Consider the following 21,424-nt stretch of genomic DNA (forward strand, 5'->3'; position numbering starts at 1 on the left):
CGGTCGTAACGTGGCATGTGACCTCCGAATTGCCTTTGAATCGTAGCGAAAAATTAGAAATAAAAAGGTTAAGTCATCGTTTTAGTATGTATTCTTGTATAATTAGTATGTATTTATACTGTACACCAGCATACTGGCCGCTGTCTTTTTTTTCCGACTGCCCCGAGTTTCCGTAAAAACGAGCCGCGAGACTCGAAGAATCGCGACTTAGTATTCTCAGATCTGCCGGTTACGCTATCGACCTGCTAACGTTTCTGGGAGAAATTACTGGATTTGACCAAAACTATTTAGCCATTTGAGTTTGCAGAGAGGTGAACGTTAATTTGCTTTATATTCGCAGTAGCCAATGTTTCAGGATGTTTTTACGCGTATGTATGACTTGTTTTAACGAATGCTGATGCTGATTCTATAAAACTTACCATATTATTGACGAAATAAATGTTCATTATACCGTTTTAAATTATAAGTCACTAAATAAATGTCTATTATACTGCTTTAAATTGTAAGCGAATAAACAGTTTAACATAATCAAATTGTAGTGGACTATAATTGTTTCTGTGAAAAAAAATATTCTTATGACGGGGTTAAACTCCGATCAAAAAATTCATAGTCAGCAACGTTTGTTAATAAGCTACAATTCCTATTGGCTGGGACCCGCTTACTATTCCAGGATACCGGACTACACGGTTCTTATAAACTTTGCACGTAATTTTCTCATAACTGTTTTCTCATAACGATATCTGCGGCTAAGATTAGTACTAAGATAAGTACACGTTCGTTGAACATATAAAAGTATCGCTCTGACAAATTTCGTTCAAATCGGTGCGTGATCCATGTCCGACGCTTCCCTCGTGAGAGACGAGCAGGATGCACGGATAGGGACAGGTGAAAGTAGACAGAAAGCTTGACAGACACGAGATTTGAAGATCGCTCGGTGAACGGGGATGGGGGTGGCGCGTCGCGCGTCCTCTCGGACCGCGAGTCGTGAAATTCGATTACCGGCGAAAGAATAGACGTAAGGACCAGAGAAACGGAGGAACAAAAAGAGCAATTTGGGCGTGTGCGCGTCGACCGGGCGGCGATTAATCGAATTTAATTAGCTAATTAAGGGAGCAGCGCCGAAAAGACGAGCGGGACGAGGTAACGGAGTGGCTCGTTAACGGATCCGCGTATCGCGCTCGAGGCGCCCGAACAAAAACCATTAACGTCCGCTCGAGCGATCAGGCTGAAAGCTTTCTCGAGTGTCGCCTACCGTCCCGTCTCCCTCTGCACCCCTGTGCCTGTTCCCGCCCTTCACCTGCGCCGCCGCCCCTGTTTTCTGTACACACATATCGGTGCACGGTGTACGCGCTCCGCGAACAGGTGAGTCGAAGCACGCGGGGCGAGCACAGGCGTTACAATAACGGCTCTCCAATTAGCCACGATATTTACATTATGACGCGATCGGCTGAAAAGCCGTCAGAAGCGATCGAGCTTGCCGTGTCACAGCCACCCTCGAGCCTCGTTTCGCCCTCTTTCGCCCAAGTGTACGACCCTTGTCAGACACCCCGGTGAACCGTTCACGGTAATTCTTAACGGGATTGTTGCAACGCTCCTCCTCCGACATCCCCTCGCCCTTATACTCTTTCTACTCTTCATCCTCCTCTTGCTTCTGCTCCTCCTCCTCCTCCTTCTCCTCCCACTCTTCCTACACCTACTACGCCTCCTCTTACTCTTCCTACTCTTCCACCTCCTTTGCCGACACGCTGTTTCTGTGTTTTCGTTACCACCGTTAATACGCGATCTTCGCGATGTGACGCGCGCCCTCGACGCTCGCAGGTGAGAGAATCGACGCGGGAAGAGTGTCACCGCGACGGGACCGTGATATCGCGTGACGAACGTCATTAGCCTCTTCCAGTCGATGTGCCTTCCAACAGGCAACACCCGAATGGATCCCCCCCGTCTGTCAACGGGGTGCAGCAGGATTGCAACATTTTCGATTGTTCGCTTTCAATGACTCGCGCTCCCGAAGAGAAAAATAGCATGCTCTATATTTGTTAATATGTAACGGTATACAGGATGCATCGAAAATTTTGTCCCTTTATGAGAAAAGCTCCTTTCGTTTTTAAAACGTTCAGTGTCAAATTTATTTTATTTTTCGAATTTTTTCTGTTCTTTTTTACATCTATTAGTACCGTTGATGTACTTTTTCTATCTTTTTTTAGCTTAGACATGAAGAACGATAAAGAGGAGGTTATAATTGTTGAATTGCACAAGGGAGGAACGCAGAATCCCGTCATTCTTATGACTGCCGAAAAAAAGAAGTTAAAGAGGGCGGTAACAAAAGGGATTAAAATTATTATTATTCAGAAGGTGATTCAAGTCGACGAATTAGTTCCAACTAACTTTACAAAACGAAACGAACGAAATCACAATAACCGAAAATGCAAATATGCAAATAAACTCTTCGAAAATGTATTGTAGCAGAAGGAGAAAATTTTTAACAATGTTTTTCAATTTTGCAATGTTGTAATCATATTTGTCTTTCTTTCGCACAATCCTACCCCGATGAAATTCCATCTGAAATTGATTAGCATTCGCCAGACACAAACGATTTCACTCACCAAGGTTTTGAGATCCTTATTGAGGTCCTCCAAATTAGGACCGGTGCAATTGCGATTCTGTGCACGAGTATTCGAGCCGCTGACCGACGCGAGAATTCTCTTCCTGTGCGCCGGCTTCTGGATTTCCAACACGGCCGCGAGTTCGACCTCCCACACGCACCTCACGCGGTCCATGTCGGTATACAAGTGTTTTCGGAAAGTCTCCGCGTAATTCTCCAGGTGGATGCTCTTCAGCCACTCATCCACCGATTGACAGCTGTTACCGGTTCGTTTTTCCACTCGTTTGCTTAATTGAGCAGCGGCGTCCATAATCACAGCTCGTTCCTGATCGCTGCTGATCCCCATGTCCTTCAGATCCGACTCGTCCAGGACTCCGTTCTGTAGACACCAAAGCAAAGTTTTGATCGAACCTTGTCTTAAATCTTTTGCTACTATGACTGACATAATGTGGATGTCCCAATTTTCGACAATGCACCAATTTATAACCAGTTTCCATTTAACGAATTATTATAAATGTAAGGTTTATACAGCAATCGTAAAAAAAATGTTTTTAAATAATTTATACATTCGTACGCAATTTTCGCATGCGTTCGAACTAGAGTCGAAATAAGATAAGATATAAAAAAATTTAGAAGCAACCAATCCCTGATTTGGAATTGCGAACACGTCGACCGGCTTGAAATATTAAGAAGAAATCGTGAGAAAGGAAGCGAAAAGTATCTAGTATTGAACTTATAGTGTTGTGAAAACGTGTCATTTGCGTAAGACACGTCACCTTTTCTTTTTATTCTTCGAAGGTATGTAGGTGAGCATAAATTGATGCAAGTAAAGTTCTTATTTGATTCTATTTGTGATCGAACATTCGTGTCTTAATATAATCTGAAGATTTTATATATTTTTTTTTTGTATTTCTGTCAAAAAAAAGAAAAACAATATTATGAAAAAATATACCAAAGTTATAATAAAGAAACTTTAATGTATGCACTATTTATTTCAATGTTCTTAGTCATTATTTTTCGCATGAACACAATTTGGTACAAATGGTGAGGAAAAATACGTACATGGTTACTTATAACTAACTATAATTATTTATAAGTAACTATATTTTCTTACATACCGTTCTTTAATTTTTTTAATTAATCGATATACGATTAATACAATGATAATACAAGTCTTAAAAGATTGTTTGCACCTCCTTGTCTGACTAGTTAATACTTAAATGATCTAAAACTAGAACATCCACCTTACAGTGATTAAGAAAAGTAACCTTCTTCAAACGGAATAGCTTTTCTGAAAGTAGACCAAATAATTTAAATTTTTTTAAATAACAGAGGGATTAGTATACTAGATAATGTGTAAAATAAATTTTTACAGATAACTGCAATTGGGTAGAATGGCAAAAAAATAAAAAATCTCATGTTTTTTATATTTTCGATCTAAAACTAAACACTAAAACAGTTAAACAGTAAACTAATCCCTCTAAAAAAATTCAAGTAATTTGGTGGAATTTATACTTTTGTGAACCACTGGATTTCGAGACTGAAATGTTGTTAGTGCCATTCTATGGGTAAGACGCCCCACAGGTTTTGTCAGCAGGCTATGTGAAATTATTAATAATTTTATGTAAAATTAACATTTTCTGAATCAATTGTACGAAAAAAAAGTTAAATAAAAATGTATCTCCCTTATTAATAATTTTACTAAATTACGGAGGATGCGAGCACATGCGAGCAAATTCTACTAATGTTTTAATTTGTAATAAATGTACAAAATCTGTAGTCTGAATTTATTAGATGTTCGATGCTAGCCTGAAATGACATATCAGTATTAACTATCTTTTGTTATTTCAGTCATGACGAATGTATTCTGCATTTATTAGCAGACTTTACAGATCACACAAACATATATGGAGAAATCGCTATTTTCACTTAACGTCACTTTAAAATTTTAAACCAAAGTTTAACGTTCCTTATTTTGTTTTTCTTTTATTTTAAATTCTAGCAAAGTTAACTTGAAATTCATGCAAAATAAAAGGAGTAAAATATCCTGTGTTTCTATTTTAAAAAAAAGCTCCAGCTATATCATAATTTCGAGAAAGAAATATGCAATATGATGTCGCAAATAAATTTTTTGTACAGTAGAACCTCGATTACACGAACCTCGATTATGCGAACTTCGCATATTAACACATTATCTTGTATTATTATATTATTCGTGATATATTATATTATATATTATTATATAATATATTATGTTACTTATTATGTAAACATTGTATCTAAGTAAGCACCATATAGATAGATAAAGCACTATAAAATAAACACTATATAGATAGATTAGATAAAGCATTATATCTAAATAATTGTCCTATTATCCGATCGTTCGTTTTCTTCCGATCAGTTCGCATAATATAACCGAGGTTCTACTGTATTCTTATTTCGCATGAAACGATCTAAAACAATTTATGGAACACAAAAATTTACATACAATCGTGTAATGCATAAGGCAACACTCCAACATCGGCACAGAAATCTTCGTTCTTTCCGTCGATCATTCTTTTTACAAACTACGCATCGTTTCGTTGGATAGCATTTCTTCCATACGGTCGCATCAAAATTCATATCTTGTCTACAGAATGGCACGACATTGTAATCGCGTCCATAGTCACAAACGGGTTAAAGTGGGGAAGAAATTTGTAGTTGAGGTACTCACGATGAACTCGAGATCGTCGAAACCGTAATTGGTTAGAAGAGTCTCGTAATCCGCCAAACCCAACGTTGACAACCACTGACCGAGGGAAGTCGAGACAATGGGGCTGCTGCTGGTGTCTGAACTCAGACCTGCGTACAAATCAGACAGAACCGTGAAGTTAATTCATGAAAGACACCTTCAATTCTCACACCCCGCGTTCCCCTCCCTTGTTTGCTCGTTTCAACGAACCGACTTGGGCTTCGCTGACGTCAAATAATTGTAAGAGCCGTTAAAGGACTGGTGTCTAGTTGAGGTCAGGTGAAAGATTTGTATGAATGCTTTCGCGATGTTACGACATACTTGACCCTCTAAACCCGAACGGTTTTCGATGGTCGTGGGAGACGAATGCAGGGTCATTTTGACCCATAATAAAGTTTTCGTTGCAAACTAGTATCGGAAAGGTGTATGAACGGTTCAGGAGCCAATCAGTATAAGTCCACTTTTCTTTGAAGATAAGTTACGCAAACAAATTTTTATCATAGGATCCTTCGGTCGATACATCAATATAGTCGATTTCTTCATAAACAAACAATAGATAACAGCACCTATATTCACCGTGAAGTAACTTAAAAAAAAATTTTAAGAGGAAATTGTGTTTGCTAAAAAAAACATTGACATTTTTCTTTAGGTTAACTTCATCTTCTAATAAAAATTACGTTTCGCATTATTAGTGGCATTATTAATTTGTACAGCTAATTTGAAAAATTCTTATATATCTGAATTTTAAGGTTAATGGACTTACACTGATTGGCGTCTGAGCCGTTATATCATTTAGAAAAAAAAACTCGTCTTACCCCATCACCATTTCACTAAATAATTTATGTTCTAAGTATGTTGTAAAGAAGTCGTATCGCTCACGGGTCAAAATAATCCTCCATTCGGCATACATGGGTTAATAAACAATTGTTCTACAAGAGATAGGATCAAGTGCGTTTTAAGCATGTTCGAATTTAATTTGATAGTTTAATGAGATGATTTCATAATTTACATTATGAAACGAAAGCAATATTTTCATACAGGTTTATTTGTAAGTACTTTGGGAAAAATAAATTTCCAATTATACTGTAATCCTGATTGAGTACATTCAAACCTTTAGTAATGCAGCTTCACATGAAAATTGAATAAAAGTAAACGAAAATGCAAAACTAATTTACTTCTCATGTTTTCATTCTTTGTACTATAATAATGTGTCAAACTCGAAATAAAGATTTTATTGATAATCTACTAATTGATTGAATTGATTGAATGAAAAATAATGCATGTTATTCATTTTTCTAAATCTAAACAAAATTTGATGGTCCTATTACAAAAGTCTGAGAATGAAAGTAAATGAAGACATGCAAGAAACAAAAATTGTCTTATTTGATTTGAGAAATTTTAATAATAAAGTAAAAATGATGAGTCAATTTTTTGCTAGGTTGATTTAATATTATTAACATATTATTAATATAAACATAAAAGAGTTATAACAATCTTGATATGTTATTGCATTTTACAGAACTTTTAATTCATCCTTCATTTAGCCACAAATTAACATTTTCGACTTGCACAATTTCTGGTTTCAACAGCTCATATGATGTATAATATAAATATGATGTGAGAAAAAATAGTATGATCTGAGTGGCATTAAAAATAAGTCTCAAAGGTGACACAAACAATATACTTCTATTATACTTTTTTCATTTTAATTACCACTGCACGGTTAAAAGATGTCAGTATATTATCATCACTCATTCTGTCGAACTCGATCCTACCCTTAATTAGGACACCCAAATGGATAACATAACTCCACGAGCGGTCAAACGTCGGAATAAACTCAAGCTTGAGATGAAAAAGATTTAGTATACCTAGCCTCGTCTGGAACTCCTTCTCGAGTTCAGTGACGAAGACCGACTCCCTGACGAGGCCGGTCCCGAAGGACGCCATGATCTCCGAGATCTTCGCCCATTCCTCCTGCTCGTCGAACGGGCTCATTATGCTAAGGGATTTCTCGTCCCTTTCGCGGTCACGATCGGACAATCGGAACGGGACCTCTCCGTCCTCGATACGATCCCCGCCTCCGCCCTCGCCGCCGGCTCCCATTCCGCATGCGGATGGCCCGTAAACGTTCCTCAGCCGTCGCAACGTCCGAGGCCGCTCAGCTGTCACGGATCCTTTCAACAAACCTGTCGAAGTTACAACACGCACGTTACACGCTGACCCAGTAAAAAGGAAAAGTGTTCTGTTGACATGTCAATTAACGTTTCTCCCGCTCGATCGTTGATCTCGCTCGATTAACAGTTTCTGTGCCGCGGTTCCGAGAAGTGGAACACGGAGTGAATTTGGTCAGGATTAAAAAGGAACTTTTACACTGTAGGATCTGCAAAATGGTTCTCAGAGGTTCAAAAACGGCTCAAGTTCTCAGAGGAAATCTCTTGGAATCTATTGGAAATCTTATGTTTCCGAATTTGATTTCAGTAAACATTAAGATTTTGCATTCAAAATTAATCCTTTTTTAGGTCATGATCACCTTTTTGTACACCAAATTAATCCTTTTGTAGACCATATTCACCTTTTTGGACTCCTAATTAATTCTTTCGTGGATCATGCTCACCTTTTTGCAAATAAAAAAATTATACTAGTGTTCGAATACTTTTCTCTTTCTGCCGCTTTTATTCATCCCTTGGCAAGTCAAATTCACTTGTTCGCAAATAAAATTAACTTTTCCACAGATCAAATTGGCTGTCTTCTATTTAACTTTTAAATTGAGCAACTTTAAATTCAACACAGTGACGATATTTAAAGAATTTAGAGATAATAGTGTATTATGTTCAATTCTTTCAAATTCTTAAGAAAGAAAATAAATGTTTTGCATCTTACAGTTAATAAAGACAGTTTTTATTTTGTATAAAGATCCGGACTTTCCTCATTACAAATAATGAATCTTTATGAATCTACGATAACACTGTCCGACAAAATCAAACTTTTTTTCTGGGTTTCTGTAGCCACTATGAAATTCTTGTAGAGCTTCACTTCCTGAACAAGAATCCGAAAACCGAATTGCTCCATCACCCTCAGTTTTTTAAATAAACGAACTTTAGTAAAAACACGAAATTTTCGACAAAAATGAGGTATTGCATGAAAAGTATAAACGTTAGAAGGTTCTCTAATTGGTGTTAAAAGATAGAGGAGAGTTTCCCGAATGTAGTGGCATGCAATTTATTAATTGTTTTTGATCCTAAATAGCAATAAATTAATGTCAAAGTTTAAAAAGGTGTCGACGTGAGCAGTTTCTGCGCAATATTTTTGTATTTTTACGAAAAGTTTTTTGTTCAGCACGAAAACTCTACCCAGGATCGGATTCTGTAGACATTTCTGAAGAAGGAACGGCCCGGTAAAAGTGTCGGAACGATGTACATTTCGAGTGGATCGAGAAAATGTTCGTCGGCAACATGTGCACGACGTTTTGCCGCCATGTCCTTCGCTGCTCGCTTCTCTCTGTCCGGCAGGGCCGAAGCTACGCGTAATCAACACCGATGGAGGGATCCAATGGGGCACCCACTTTTCGTAAATAATATTTGAATTTTTTTTAGTATTTCAATGTTCTGTTTTTTTTTTACATATTTCTGTGAATAATAATCACCAAACTGTGAAGAACCTTCCGCGAAAAAAATCACACCAGAGTATTTGCAGTGGGTAACGAAAGTATTCGAACACTAGTATAATTTTGACTTCTACCATGTTTTTCGTACCTTTTAATTTATGATTCTCTTTTGCATTCTAACATGCCGGTTGTAGCGGCTCACGGTCGTTGACCGTAATAACCATTTTAAGAGTCAAGCGAGAAAAATCTTCCCCGATGTTTGCAAGGCCGGAAATGACTTTATTTCTTTACTACTTTCACGTGTACGGCAAATTTCGTTAATGAAAACGTCGCCAGCCGCTTACTGCTACGGGACTACTTGGCGTTAGCGCGGCCTCGGAAAATCCCAAAAAATTAGCATTAAGGAAAAATTGCAAGATGTGTCCTTTTTCCCCGGTGAAACAGGGCGGAGATTTATGGAAAAGTATCCTCCTACGAATCTTCGGAAAAGGCAACGCCTTTTTCGGAGACGTATAAATACGCGACTAAATTAGAAAATCTCCTGACTTCTTTCGAATTGTTAGCAAGTCATATCTCTGCACGCCGTGTATATACAAATTAATAAACCAGTACATGCTCACTCCATTCGTATATTCGTGTAATACATAATTTATAGTGTCAGTGTGTAGTGTAAATTGTTTATTAATTAATTTATAGTGTCAATAGTGTTCGTGTACAGTGTAAAAACATGGTAGAAGTCAAAATTATACTAGTGTTCGAATATACTTTCGTTACCCACTGCAAATACTCTGGTGTGATTTTTTTCGCGAAAGGTTCTTCACAGTTTGGTGATTATTATTCACAGAACATTGAAATACTAAAAAAAATTCAAATATTATTTACGAAAAGTGGGTGCCCCATGGGATCCCTCCATCGGTGTTGATTACGCATAGCTTCGGCCCTGCCGGACAGAGAGAAGCGAGCAGCGAAGGACATGGCGGCAAAACGTCGTGCACATGTTGCCGACGAACATTTTCTCGATCCACTCGAAATGTACATCGTTCCGACACTTTTACCGGGCCGTTCCTTCTTCAGAAATGTCTACAGAATCCGATCCTGGGTAGAGTTTTTGTGCTGAACAAAAAACTTTTCGTAAAAATACAAAAATATTGCGCAGAAACTGCTCACGTCGACACCTTTTTAAACTTTGACATTAATTGATTGCTATTTAGGATCAAAAACAATTAATAAATTGCATGCCACTACATTCGGGAAACTCTCCTCTATCTTTTAACACCAATTAGAACCTTCTAACGTTTATACTTTTCATGCAATACCTCATTTTTGTCGAAAATTTTGGGTTTGTACAAAAGTTCGTTTATTTAAAAAACTGAGGGTGATGGAGCAATTCGGTTTTCGGATTCTTGTTCAGGAAGTGAAGCTCTACAAGAATTTCATAGTGGCTATAGAAACCCAAAAATCGTGTCGGACAGTGTAATTATTTAAAAAATGGCATTCAAGTTTCAAATTTAACATAAATTTTATTAGAAGCAGTTACGAAAAAAATGAATTTGCAGACTTCCAAAGTGTTCGTGTTATTTGCAAAAAGATGAACATAATCAACGGAACAATTAATTTGGAGTGTAAAAAAGGTATATATAACCTACAAAAGGATTAATTTGGAGTACAAATAAGTGAATATAATCTACAAAAGGATTGAGATGAAGTGCAAAACCGTAGTATGCACTTCGTTTTTATAGAACTAAACTGTGAATCTTTATGCAAATTTCCATTGTCATGTCATTTTACAAAAATTAGAATTAAAGAAAAGTTACCTTCGACAAATTAAAAGATTACATGTTCTAAAACGAGAAGAAAAATAATATTAAAACATGTTCATTTATACGTCTTTTTGTATTTTAAAAATCGTGAAGATTTTGCCATAAATGCATAAGTATCTGCCGAGATGTTCTATAGAACAAAGACGAATCGATATCGACAGACGAATATCGATAATTAGACTGCAAATTCTATGCATTTTTGGCCAAAATTAGAAGTTGGAATATAAAATATAGAAAAATCATTATTAAAATTATTCAAACAGGAAGCAACTTTTTACCGAACTCCTGTCTCCTACAATGCATGAAGAACCGTTTTATATTGCATAAAGACCCGCAATCGATTGATAATTTATTTCCTCTGTTTGACTAATGAAGAGTATTAATTATGTACTCTACACACGAACAGATTTTATTGTCGATTCGAAGTGTTTACGCAAACTTTTGCTTCCATAAACAATCTTTATGGAACTGAAGTTAAATAAAATTTAAATTCCTGCAGCAACATATTCGTAAATGAATCATGTGCAAAAGATACAAGTTAATGGTATCGAATTAATAATTTCAATGTTTCTCGTAGGTTCGCGGTCAAATTACTCATGCATTCCGAATATTAAAACGTTCTACTATACGTTTTAACATATATCAGAAGCTTTCGAAGAATTCTCCGTTTGCATCATTTTCCTTGTATCTACACGAATAATTAAAAAAATGATAATTCCGTGATACCAGAGGATACATATTTTTAATAGATCGCTCGTTGTTGTCAACCGTTAAAATTCCTTTGAGAAATGTTCGAACGAAAATACCGATCGACTTGTTGACGAGACCAACGTTCCTGAAATTCCCGATCTAGCGAACGTTTTAATACCATATTTTTAATAATCGCTTGTTGTTAACCGATAAAATTCTTTCGAGAAATGTACAAACGAAAGTACCGATCGACTTGTTGACGAAACCAACGTTCCTAAAATTCGCGATCTAGCGAACGTCGTATTCGGCAGGCAAGCTGGCCAGCAATTCCGGACGGGTATCTGGAATCAACCGACGGATATCCATAATGGATATGCGGCACGTACGAACGAATCCGCGGATACGTTGAATATTCATTACAGATTCGACATTGTTCGATGCCTCCACGAGATTAGTTCCCCGAAGATAATCAAGACCGACTCTCGACGCCGATGTCGTTAAACAATCACTCGCTGCCCTTAAACTCGAACTTCTCTGCTAAATCCCAATGTGTTTAATAGAATTTTTTTTAACCCTGATCCCTTTTTGAACTTGACACTATTTTCAATTTTCAGAGTATATTATTCTGCTATTTTCAGAAGAATTGATCCGAGACTTTATGAGTTTTATATTTTTAACACGAAGTATATGTATCCATTATTATCGGCGAAAAAGCATATAACATAAAGATGTGACAATATTTATTAGGAAAAGGGTCGCGTGTGCCAATTTGACACGCATGAGTTTCACGAGCAGGAGAAGACGCGTCGCTTCTTTTGTCGAGAAAATTCCTAAAAGCTGTAGGAAGCTCAAATTTTGGATGGATGCGAGCGATAACAAGTGAAAACTTGAACGATGAGCAACAGTAAAGGGCGGAATGAATGCAGTAGTCACTTTGCCGCAGTCGAACGCAAATGCACGTAGTGCAACGCTGCGATAAGTGTAAAAAAGCAGTTTGTCCAGCATATTGTTGCACTCTATGTGAAAAATGTGAAGAGAACATTGTCTAAATATGTTTCTTTTTATTTTCAATCAAATATTTAGTAAATGAAATTGTTTGCCTCTTGTCATATTGATTTTTTACAATAGTGCCAATTTAACGCACGAGGGACATATTAAGCTGGAACAATGAGGGTAAAAAGGAGAACCAAGAACGAGTTGAACGAGTACAGTCTGCGTTCGTGAGGAATTGTAGGATTTAAGGAAAGACAGGAGAATATTTATACCTCCATTTTCACGTGTAAATGAGATTATGTCAATTTCTTGAATGGTGAAAGATTATGGATCAACGATTTATACTAAATTGTAATGAGAGAACGATATAAGAATTGAAAAATTTAAGCAATAGACAGAAGTCCTGAAAATATAAAAAAACTCTGTATTCGGGACACGATGGGATGATGTCAGGTAATGTCGAGTTGGGTTCCCAAATATTTCGAGATTCTCTATTATGTTGAGATTCCTGAAAATATTCGGCAATCTCGAAATTGTCGAGATTCTCAAAGATATCAGAATCCTCAAAAGCATCAGTGTTTTTAAACATCATATGGACTTATTCAATTTATTGATACAAAATTATCAAATTTGAAAAATGTAGTGAAATTGATGCATTAAATATGTATATAAGCAATAATTATGCTGTTCTTAACGCCTTGCATAATAATTTCTTTTCCATGACTGTGTTGAAGAATACTTTTTCGTCCTTAATTTCTCATCTCTTTCTTACCCCTTTTATTTAATCTAATCTTATTTTCTGTCAATTTTATGATCTCATACTGCTGCATTATACTCTATTATTTTCTCTACCTTTTCACATTTTTTTCTTCTATCGCATCTTTTCTTTTTTCTTTTTGATATGCTACTTGGACGACATATGTATTGCGTTATATAGGATAGATAAATAAATTAACAAATTAATAAGTTAAATAAACAAAATTTTTAAAAAAATTTAGCTAAGTATAAAATATTTATTTTATTTTTTGAAATTCCCGATGCTTTTGAGAATCCCGAATATTCCTGAGAATCTTGAAATATTCGGGAACTCGACCAATCCCAATAAAAATTCGCGACAAGTTCCAACCCGACATTTTCGAATTCTTGCACATCATTAATAATGGATCTGTAACTTCAAAGATATTCATCGTTAGAAAGAGACAAAATGTGATTCATGCACACAGAAAAGACAAAGAAATGCAAACTAATTGCACGAGCGAGAAATTGTACTATGATTGATACAATTTCGCTTTCTACTGACAACAGTGCAAACATAAGCACGATTATAGATACAAATATGTTTAATTTTTATTTATTAGCAGACTGCGGATTTTATTCATTTCTGACAAAAATAAGTAAATACAAAATTTTAGTAATTGAAATCTTGTTAAAATTATTAAAGAAAAGTAAAAATCTTTAAGTGACTGCTGCTTTTTTTACGACAGATGCAGACAATTTTTATTTTGCCTACAGATCCACAGTCTAATTATTAGGTATAGAAATGAATTCTTTTCGATTTTAGGTAATGAAGAATTTTTAAAAAGGTAATCATAGTAACTTGATTTTTTATTATTATTATCGGTAATATACCAAATTTATGGCAATTTGCATGCACTGTTACAATGGAAACTCAACAGCTTTGAAACAATTCAGTTGAGACGTTTTTGGACATCGTCAACTTGTTCAAAACATGTTCGTCAAATGGTATAATGATATAGGCAAATAGCAATTGCATTGAATTTGTGATCACTAGACTGTGGATCTTTATGCAAAATGTCTGCATTAAATTACAAGACATAGCTATTGTACAAATTTTAATTTTTTCTTTTCTGTCAACTTTAACAAATTGCAAAGAATATATTAAAACAAATATAAGAATATAAATTCTTCCAAAGTTTCGATTTCTGTATATGCAGAGTGAATACATTTGGACATCCTGCATACATCTTTGTAATAAATGCATAAAGATCCACAGTTTAGAAAGCATAGTTCTCTGATCATAGACAGCACAAACCGTTTAGATGTTCTCAGTCACGGTTTTTCAACGATTTGAAGCAGATAGCAATGCCAAAAAGGGGTTATTTATTGTTAGTGCAATCGCATATATGACTGACCTCTGATACTATACCAAGAGATTAAAAGTAAAAGATAACGAGAATATGTTCAGTCGAGTAACTGTGTTATATATAATTTATATATATATATATATATATATATATATATATATATATATATATATACACACATATGATTTATATATAAATTATACATATGTATAATTTAAGAGTGAATCGAAGAGCACTTGTAGCATTCGATTCTGCTGAGTCGAAGTCAAATATTATTTATCTGTTATCGATATTTGTGCATTATAATATATATAATTTCCTTTTTCCTTATAGAAAATTATTGACGACAAGGAAAGTCTGAGAAATACAATCGCGAAAAAAATTTTAATGCAAGCGTTTGGTATGATCAGCTGTTAATTATCAAAAGGCTCAACGATAATGTCAATTAATAAATATGTTATCTAAAATTATACTGTTTGGAAAAATATCGTACGAAAAGTAGAATAGTGTTACTAGAGTTTACATTCAAGAAAATTGATATTTCGACAAAACAGTCTATTTTCATAATTGAACACGATGGCAATTCAAACAAGATGAATCGTTACAAAGCTACATGATTTGTTCGTAATCTTGATAATGATGAAAGTGAACGAGCAAGACGTAATTAAGCCGCAAACAAATGCAACGATTGAAACATCGCGTTCATGCTCCTTGCAAAACCATTATCGATCCGTAGCAGTGTAATGATTAAAAAAAATATTGCACCATTATTATACAAAATATGATATATACATTACACGTGTATTGTTTTATAACAATGATATGATCGGATCTACTCAAACATCGTACGATTTCTACTATAATATATGCTTAGATAACGAAGTTTATCAAAAAATTTCTCAAAAACAGTAACAGGAAAAGAAAAAATGGGAACCAGTTATTTTGGCTGGCTTGTTAGTATTGAACACAGAAATATAAACAGAAGGATAAGTTTGAATGATAAGTAGACTGCGTATGTTTATGCATTTATGGTAGATGCGTGTCTGTAAAATACATGAAAACGTACACGTTGATGGAAATGAATTGTATTAGTATTCTATGTTCGCCGTGAAGAACTTTTTAGTCGATGTAAGAAAGTCCGTTCTTAATACTTTAATTACTGGTAGTTTTTTACAAAATCGCACTTTTAAAAACGAAAATCAACAGATGCGAGTTTCTTAAAAAATGTCTTTAAAAGTGATAATAATCTCATTCATAAATCAAGAAACTATTTGGGTTAACATTATGTGGTAACTTGTTCTGAAATTTTGATTTAAAAGAAAATTATCGAAATTCTTTTACATACGGTATAATCATTGAAAATCCTATGAATAGGATTCCGATAAACAATGTGTTAATAAATTCAGAAAATGATTAATAAAAATGAGATATTGCACAGAGATCCGTGGTCTAACGGCAATAGTTAGGCCTCTTTGACTTCTTTGACACGTTAACTGCCACGCCAAGAAGCTTAAAAATTTCATAAAAGTATTGTATTTAATCGAATTAAAATTGAACAGTTTAATCGATTACTTTTTCAATATTCTTACATTTTGTGGATCCAAATAAAATTAGGAAAATTTAATAGATCAGCGTGACAATTAATTTTTGTATGTATTTTAATCTCATTGGGAGAAAATACCGCGATAAAGCATACACTCGCAGTAATAGGTACATTCACCCCACGCATAAAGTTCACAGTCAATATGACATCGTAAAAATTAATTTTTAAATCTGAACAAATAATAACAAAAAAATACGGACGACCTCGCAGTCAATGTGTTCAATTCTGCCATAAATGCATAAAATCTGCAGAGAGAGAGAGAGAGAGAGAGAGAGAGAGAGAGAGAGAGAGAGAGAGAGAGAGAGAGAGAGAGAGAGAGTTCAGCGACGACTCACGCTCAACTCGACTATATTATCGCGCGGATAAAATTCCACGATCTGCCACAGAGTTCAAGATAAAACTCTCGATCGGAAACCTACACCGCAGTCCATCAGATCCAATCACCGCGAAGATGACAAGCCACGGCAGACAGTTTATCCGCGAGTCCCGCGAGTTCGATATCAGAAAGTAGTGATTGAAGGTGCAATCGAGCTGCGACGGCCGTTTGGCTCGCGTTTACATCATTAGCGAGCGACAAACAAAACCGTGCTCGGCCACCACGACGACGGCTCTAGTCGGCGTCGGGGCCCTTAAACGTCCGCATCGTCACGCTCCGACAGGTGCGAATAATTCCCGGCATTGGTGGTGTTCTCTCATTCTTCGGTCTTTTCATCGTCTGGAGCTTTGGTCGGGTCCTCTCGCGAGGGAGGCAGCCCCGGCCGGCTGTAACGCCGACATTAAAGACAATCCGTCGTTTTCAGCGGCCTGACAATCGACGCCTCGGTAATACCCTCGGCGCGGCGTTCGCCATGGTGATTCTTTCATACGAATTTCACAAATGAGAATTCGCGATACACGGCGCACGCGAATGGCCGACGACGTCTGAAGGAGAGGCAGGAGTAACGGGGGTTGAGAAGAAGGGGGAAGAGTAGAACGAGGAAGAAGAGGACGAAGAAGAGGGTGAGAGAGCCGCCTCGGCATCGGCGCTGACGAAAGAAAAGAAAACGAAGGGAAGAAGAGCGACGCGCGGCGCGGCCGGGAGGGGAGGGAGGCAGAAGAAAAAAGTACCACTTTAAGCAGCGGCTATGAACGCCTTTCAAAGACGCTGTGTGTATCCTCTCCGCACGGGTGCACCCGAGAGGGTGGCCGCGAGCGTGTACCAGCGTGCATGTGCTTGTCTCGTGAAAAGCTCATAAAAATATTAAACAGAGAAAGAGAGCAAGAGGCAGATAGAGGATAGGCGGGTGGGTGGGGAACGAGAGGCGCGGAGAGAGACGGAGGAGGCTCGCGCGCACGTTACAAGCAGCAAACGTACGTAATTTTAATTAAAGCTCCATGATGAAGGGCGTCGCCTGCTCGCGCGCACTCCAGCCAGCAGCGCTATATTATGTAGGCAGTTATTCAAGTCATATACACAAATTACATAAATCCTCATCGTCGTCCCTTTCTCCTGCTTTCCACCTTCTATCTGCCTTTCCCTTTCCTTCCACGCGCCTCCTCCTTTACCATCCGTCGCGCGTCGCGTCGCGTTGCGTCCTCCGCCGCTTACCATCTCCGCGACATTTGTTTTGCTCTCCATGCCTCTCCTTCTTTTCTTTTTTCTTTTTGTCGTTTTTTTATTACATCCTCCCTCCTTCCCTCCGGGACCGCCAGTTCTTTTTCTTTCTCTCTCTTTCTCTCCCTCTCGTTTCTTTCGTTGCCATTCTTTCTGTCATCGCACGAGCGACCGCTGACTTTTACGGCGTAATAGTTTCTCTCGCGAGGGAATCCGTTTACTCGCAGTAATTGGGAAGAGCTGCGACATTATGCGCTTTTTCTTCCTCTATTCCGTCGCACGCTCGCCCCTCCTACGTGCTAAGGAACTGACGCCCGCGCAAATGCGTTCGACGCGCTCCTCTCTCCCTCTCCCTCCTCTCACGCTCTCTCTCTTTCTCTTCCCTTTCCACGAGTTCTTTTCGTCGTTTTTGTTTTTGATACCCCGCGTACGTCTTCCACCCCCTCGCTGCTTCAGCGGTTCATCTTTTTGTACTCGCGTGTTACGCCTTTTCCGCCGGTTGACGCCGGAACAGAGTGTCATGGCGGAATCAGTACTTCGAAGTGATCGTTTGTAAGGTAGATTGTTTAATATACTAATAGAATAACGAATATACAGTCACATCTCGGACTTACTAATATACATATCGGACTCTGGCTCCAAAGTAGCAGTTGAAAAATGCGTAAGTCGTGGTAAATATATGTAGTATGCGTACACACATAAACGATACGTAATATACAGATTGTCCCATAATTAAGATGAAATCATTCGAAGTAACTTTTTCTTTAGCGAAAATGCAATCCACGGCTTTGTTTACGAGTTATTAATGAAAAACATTGACCAACGAAAGACCAGGTCGCCTAGCGCTACGTGGCCGAGCCAATCAGCGGAACTGGGATTCGAACGCTCGTTGGTCCGGTTGCCTTGCGCCAGCTGAGCTCGCCTCTCATTGGTCAGTGTTTTTTTGTTAATAATTAATAAACAAGCCGCGGATTGCATTTTTGCCAAGGAAAAAGTTACTTCAAATGATCTCAGGAATCACCCCTTTCCCTACGTTAACATAATTATGGAACACCCTGTGTTGCATATAAATAAATAAATATGTATATATATATATATACATATATACATATACAGGGTTTTCAACGAAACGGTCGCATCGATTTTTGAGGTATTTACGCTAATCTGACAAAAAAATGTTTAGAATAAAAGTTAATGTACTCTTTGAAGAAAATAAACTGCCATTATAAAAATTTTGAGAAATCTTTTTATAGGATAAAAACACGCAGGCCACGTTGACTTTCTTAAATGGCACTACGTACTTTTGACGTCATAGCATTGTAGTTGTCGAAGAGACAAATTCAACGATCTACTACATAATGACCTTTGTGTAATCTTTAGCTTAGGAATTCGCAATAATTAAGAAAATAACTTTTCCTACACGTTTATAAAACGTAGCTTGTACCAAACAAAATATTACCTTGCTTTGGCTTTGAAGCAGTAATACTCGTCCATCTCTTTCGGTAGTTTGAACTTATTTTAGAATATGTATTAACATTATTGTGATAAACTAATCTGTACTGTAAATAAGAGATAAAGATGTATGTTTGTGTGCTGTTTACATTCCTCTTCAAAGTACTCTTGACCCTGAATTGCGTGTATATGTATATCATTAGCGCGTAGGAAAATTATTTTCCCAATTATTAGAAATTTCTAAGTTAAAGGTCACCCGAAGGTCATTGAATGTATAGTACGTCGTTGAATTTGTCCCTTCGTCAGGAAGTCGGACTGCTGAAGTACTTATTTACATTTCTAATCACCAATTCAAGCATGTTCTACGATAAGTTCGAAAGTGATAAGGAATGTACGTGCTTCACCAATCCGACGATTTCAATGTTGCATCGATGCAGACGGACATCACCTCGAGCATCTTTTATGACTCAAGTCTTACTGCTTAATTCTATTATCTGTTATCGAATGACCTTGTACAATAGGTAATTGGAATCGTCTAAATACCCGATACTTCATTAGTAATTCTACTTCAAAGCGTAAGTCGGGGTATGACTGTACCTATAAATTAGGTAGTAAATTTAACCTTAGCATGCTTAAGGGATGTTCAAAAAATGTCCATAGGATTTTAAACATGTATTTTTGTTCTAACGATGTTCTTTCATAAATATTTCATAAAAATTATTATTTTTTCAGCTATGCATTATTAACCCTATACACGAAAATGGTGACTCTAAGACGCCATTAAAAATTGTTATATCACGATTGAAAATAATTTTAACATTATCAAATCCATTTATATTTTTAAAAAACTGTTAAAAGGGTAATTGTTGCATGAGTCACAAAATTCAATTTGATGTGTATAAAATACAGTACGTAAGATTTCGAGTTAAAATGGCTACGACTGCAAAGGGTTAAATGTACTATTTAAGAATATTGTATAGATAAATATACCTTGTGAAAAGAAAAGATAATATAATATAAATAATAACGATTATTAGCAGGTGCATGCAGCACCATCAGTTTTCAATTAACGTCAATAAAAAAGATATCATAGCTGCTATTGAAATATTTAAGATGGTATCTTGACACTCTGCTTGTAAAAAGTGTTACGATTATTTTCCAAAAAATCCTTTAACAAATAATTTTGCGTAAGATATTGAACTATCAATTAATTGAAAAGAAAGGCTTAAAAGGACTCGTTACAAAAATACCCATATTAAGGTAAATATATGTATATATGAAAATATGCAGTACACGGATATTTACGGATTTGAAATAAGTTCCAAATAATAAAATAATCGAGAGAAAAATTATTTGTATGTTCAAATACACTGACACACGATTGTCTCAAATAACATGTAACCAGGTAAGATGACACGTTACTTTAACGATTAGTTCTCAAGTAATTTGTTCTAATGCAAAATCAAAATTATCTTCATTAATTGGAAGATGCAGGAGCTACACAAACATTTGTTTCTTTTTTTAATAATATCAACGAGTTTACATATTTTTGCTACTTCGAATTTGAACTATTCATTTTTGTCAAGAATGCGTAAAATCCAAGGTCTATTTGTCACACAACAATTACATGTACAAGTCCATCAACAATTCTCAGAAATCGCATGGAACGTTGATTCTCACTCGAATTGCAACGTCGATCAAAGCAAACGCAAAAAGTAATGCACGTCTACCAGTCCGACGCGTAATGTTCAGAATCGCGGTGTTTCTTCTAGTCTATGACTAGGCAAAGCATTCGGTTCTCTTAACCCTTTACCCGTGATTCCTGGCTTCTCGCGGTCGCGGTCCATTAAGCGCTAGAAAATTTGCGGCGATGCCACGATCCTTGGTGGTCGTAAACATTAAAGTAATCCTTGCGTAAATAAGTGTGCGCGCCGCGGATTTAACAGAACACGTTTCCCCGTGGCTGAAAGACCGGATTCCGTTGGATATTAAAAATCCTTGGCCATTAAGTCACTCGTAAACGACGACGCAGCGCACCGTTACGATTTTCGAATCTGTCCGTTTGCGTCACCCGCGGACGGTCATTAAAGACAACTTCGATTGACGACAATAGTTAAAACTGCTTTATGTTCGATTCAATCGTTACCGGAGTTCGAAAGTTATTCGGCGCGCTGGAATTTAAAATATACAAGACAACACTTCGAGCAGTTTATGACAGATTATTCAATGA

General features: G+C 36.8%; 1 protein-coding gene across 2 annotated transcripts in view; it reads right to left on the reverse strand.

Annotated features, from left to right (window-relative positions):
- LOC117225080 (ankyrin repeat and SAM domain-containing protein 1A) overlaps positions 1 to 21,424 on the reverse strand; it is a 167,440-nt gene that overhangs the window by 20,729 nt on the left and 125,287 nt on the right. For both annotated transcript variants that reach the window (XM_033478399.2, XM_033478398.2), the window contains 3 exons: positions 7,202 to 7,519; positions 5,316 to 5,443; positions 2,604 to 2,981 (listed from right to left, as the gene is read on the reverse strand). In XM_033478399.2, the coding sequence (XP_033334290.1) occupies positions 2,604 to 2,981; positions 5,316 to 5,443; positions 7,202 to 7,519 (824 nt within the window). The remainder of the gene's footprint in view (positions 1 to 2,603; positions 2,982 to 5,315; positions 5,444 to 7,201; positions 7,520 to 21,424) is intronic.

Source organism: Megalopta genalis, chromosome 9, assembly GCF_051020955.1.
Source record: "Megalopta genalis isolate 19385.01 chromosome 9, iyMegGena1_principal, whole genome shotgun sequence".
NCBI classification, from domain to species: domain Eukaryota; kingdom Metazoa; phylum Arthropoda; class Insecta; order Hymenoptera; family Halictidae; genus Megalopta; species Megalopta genalis.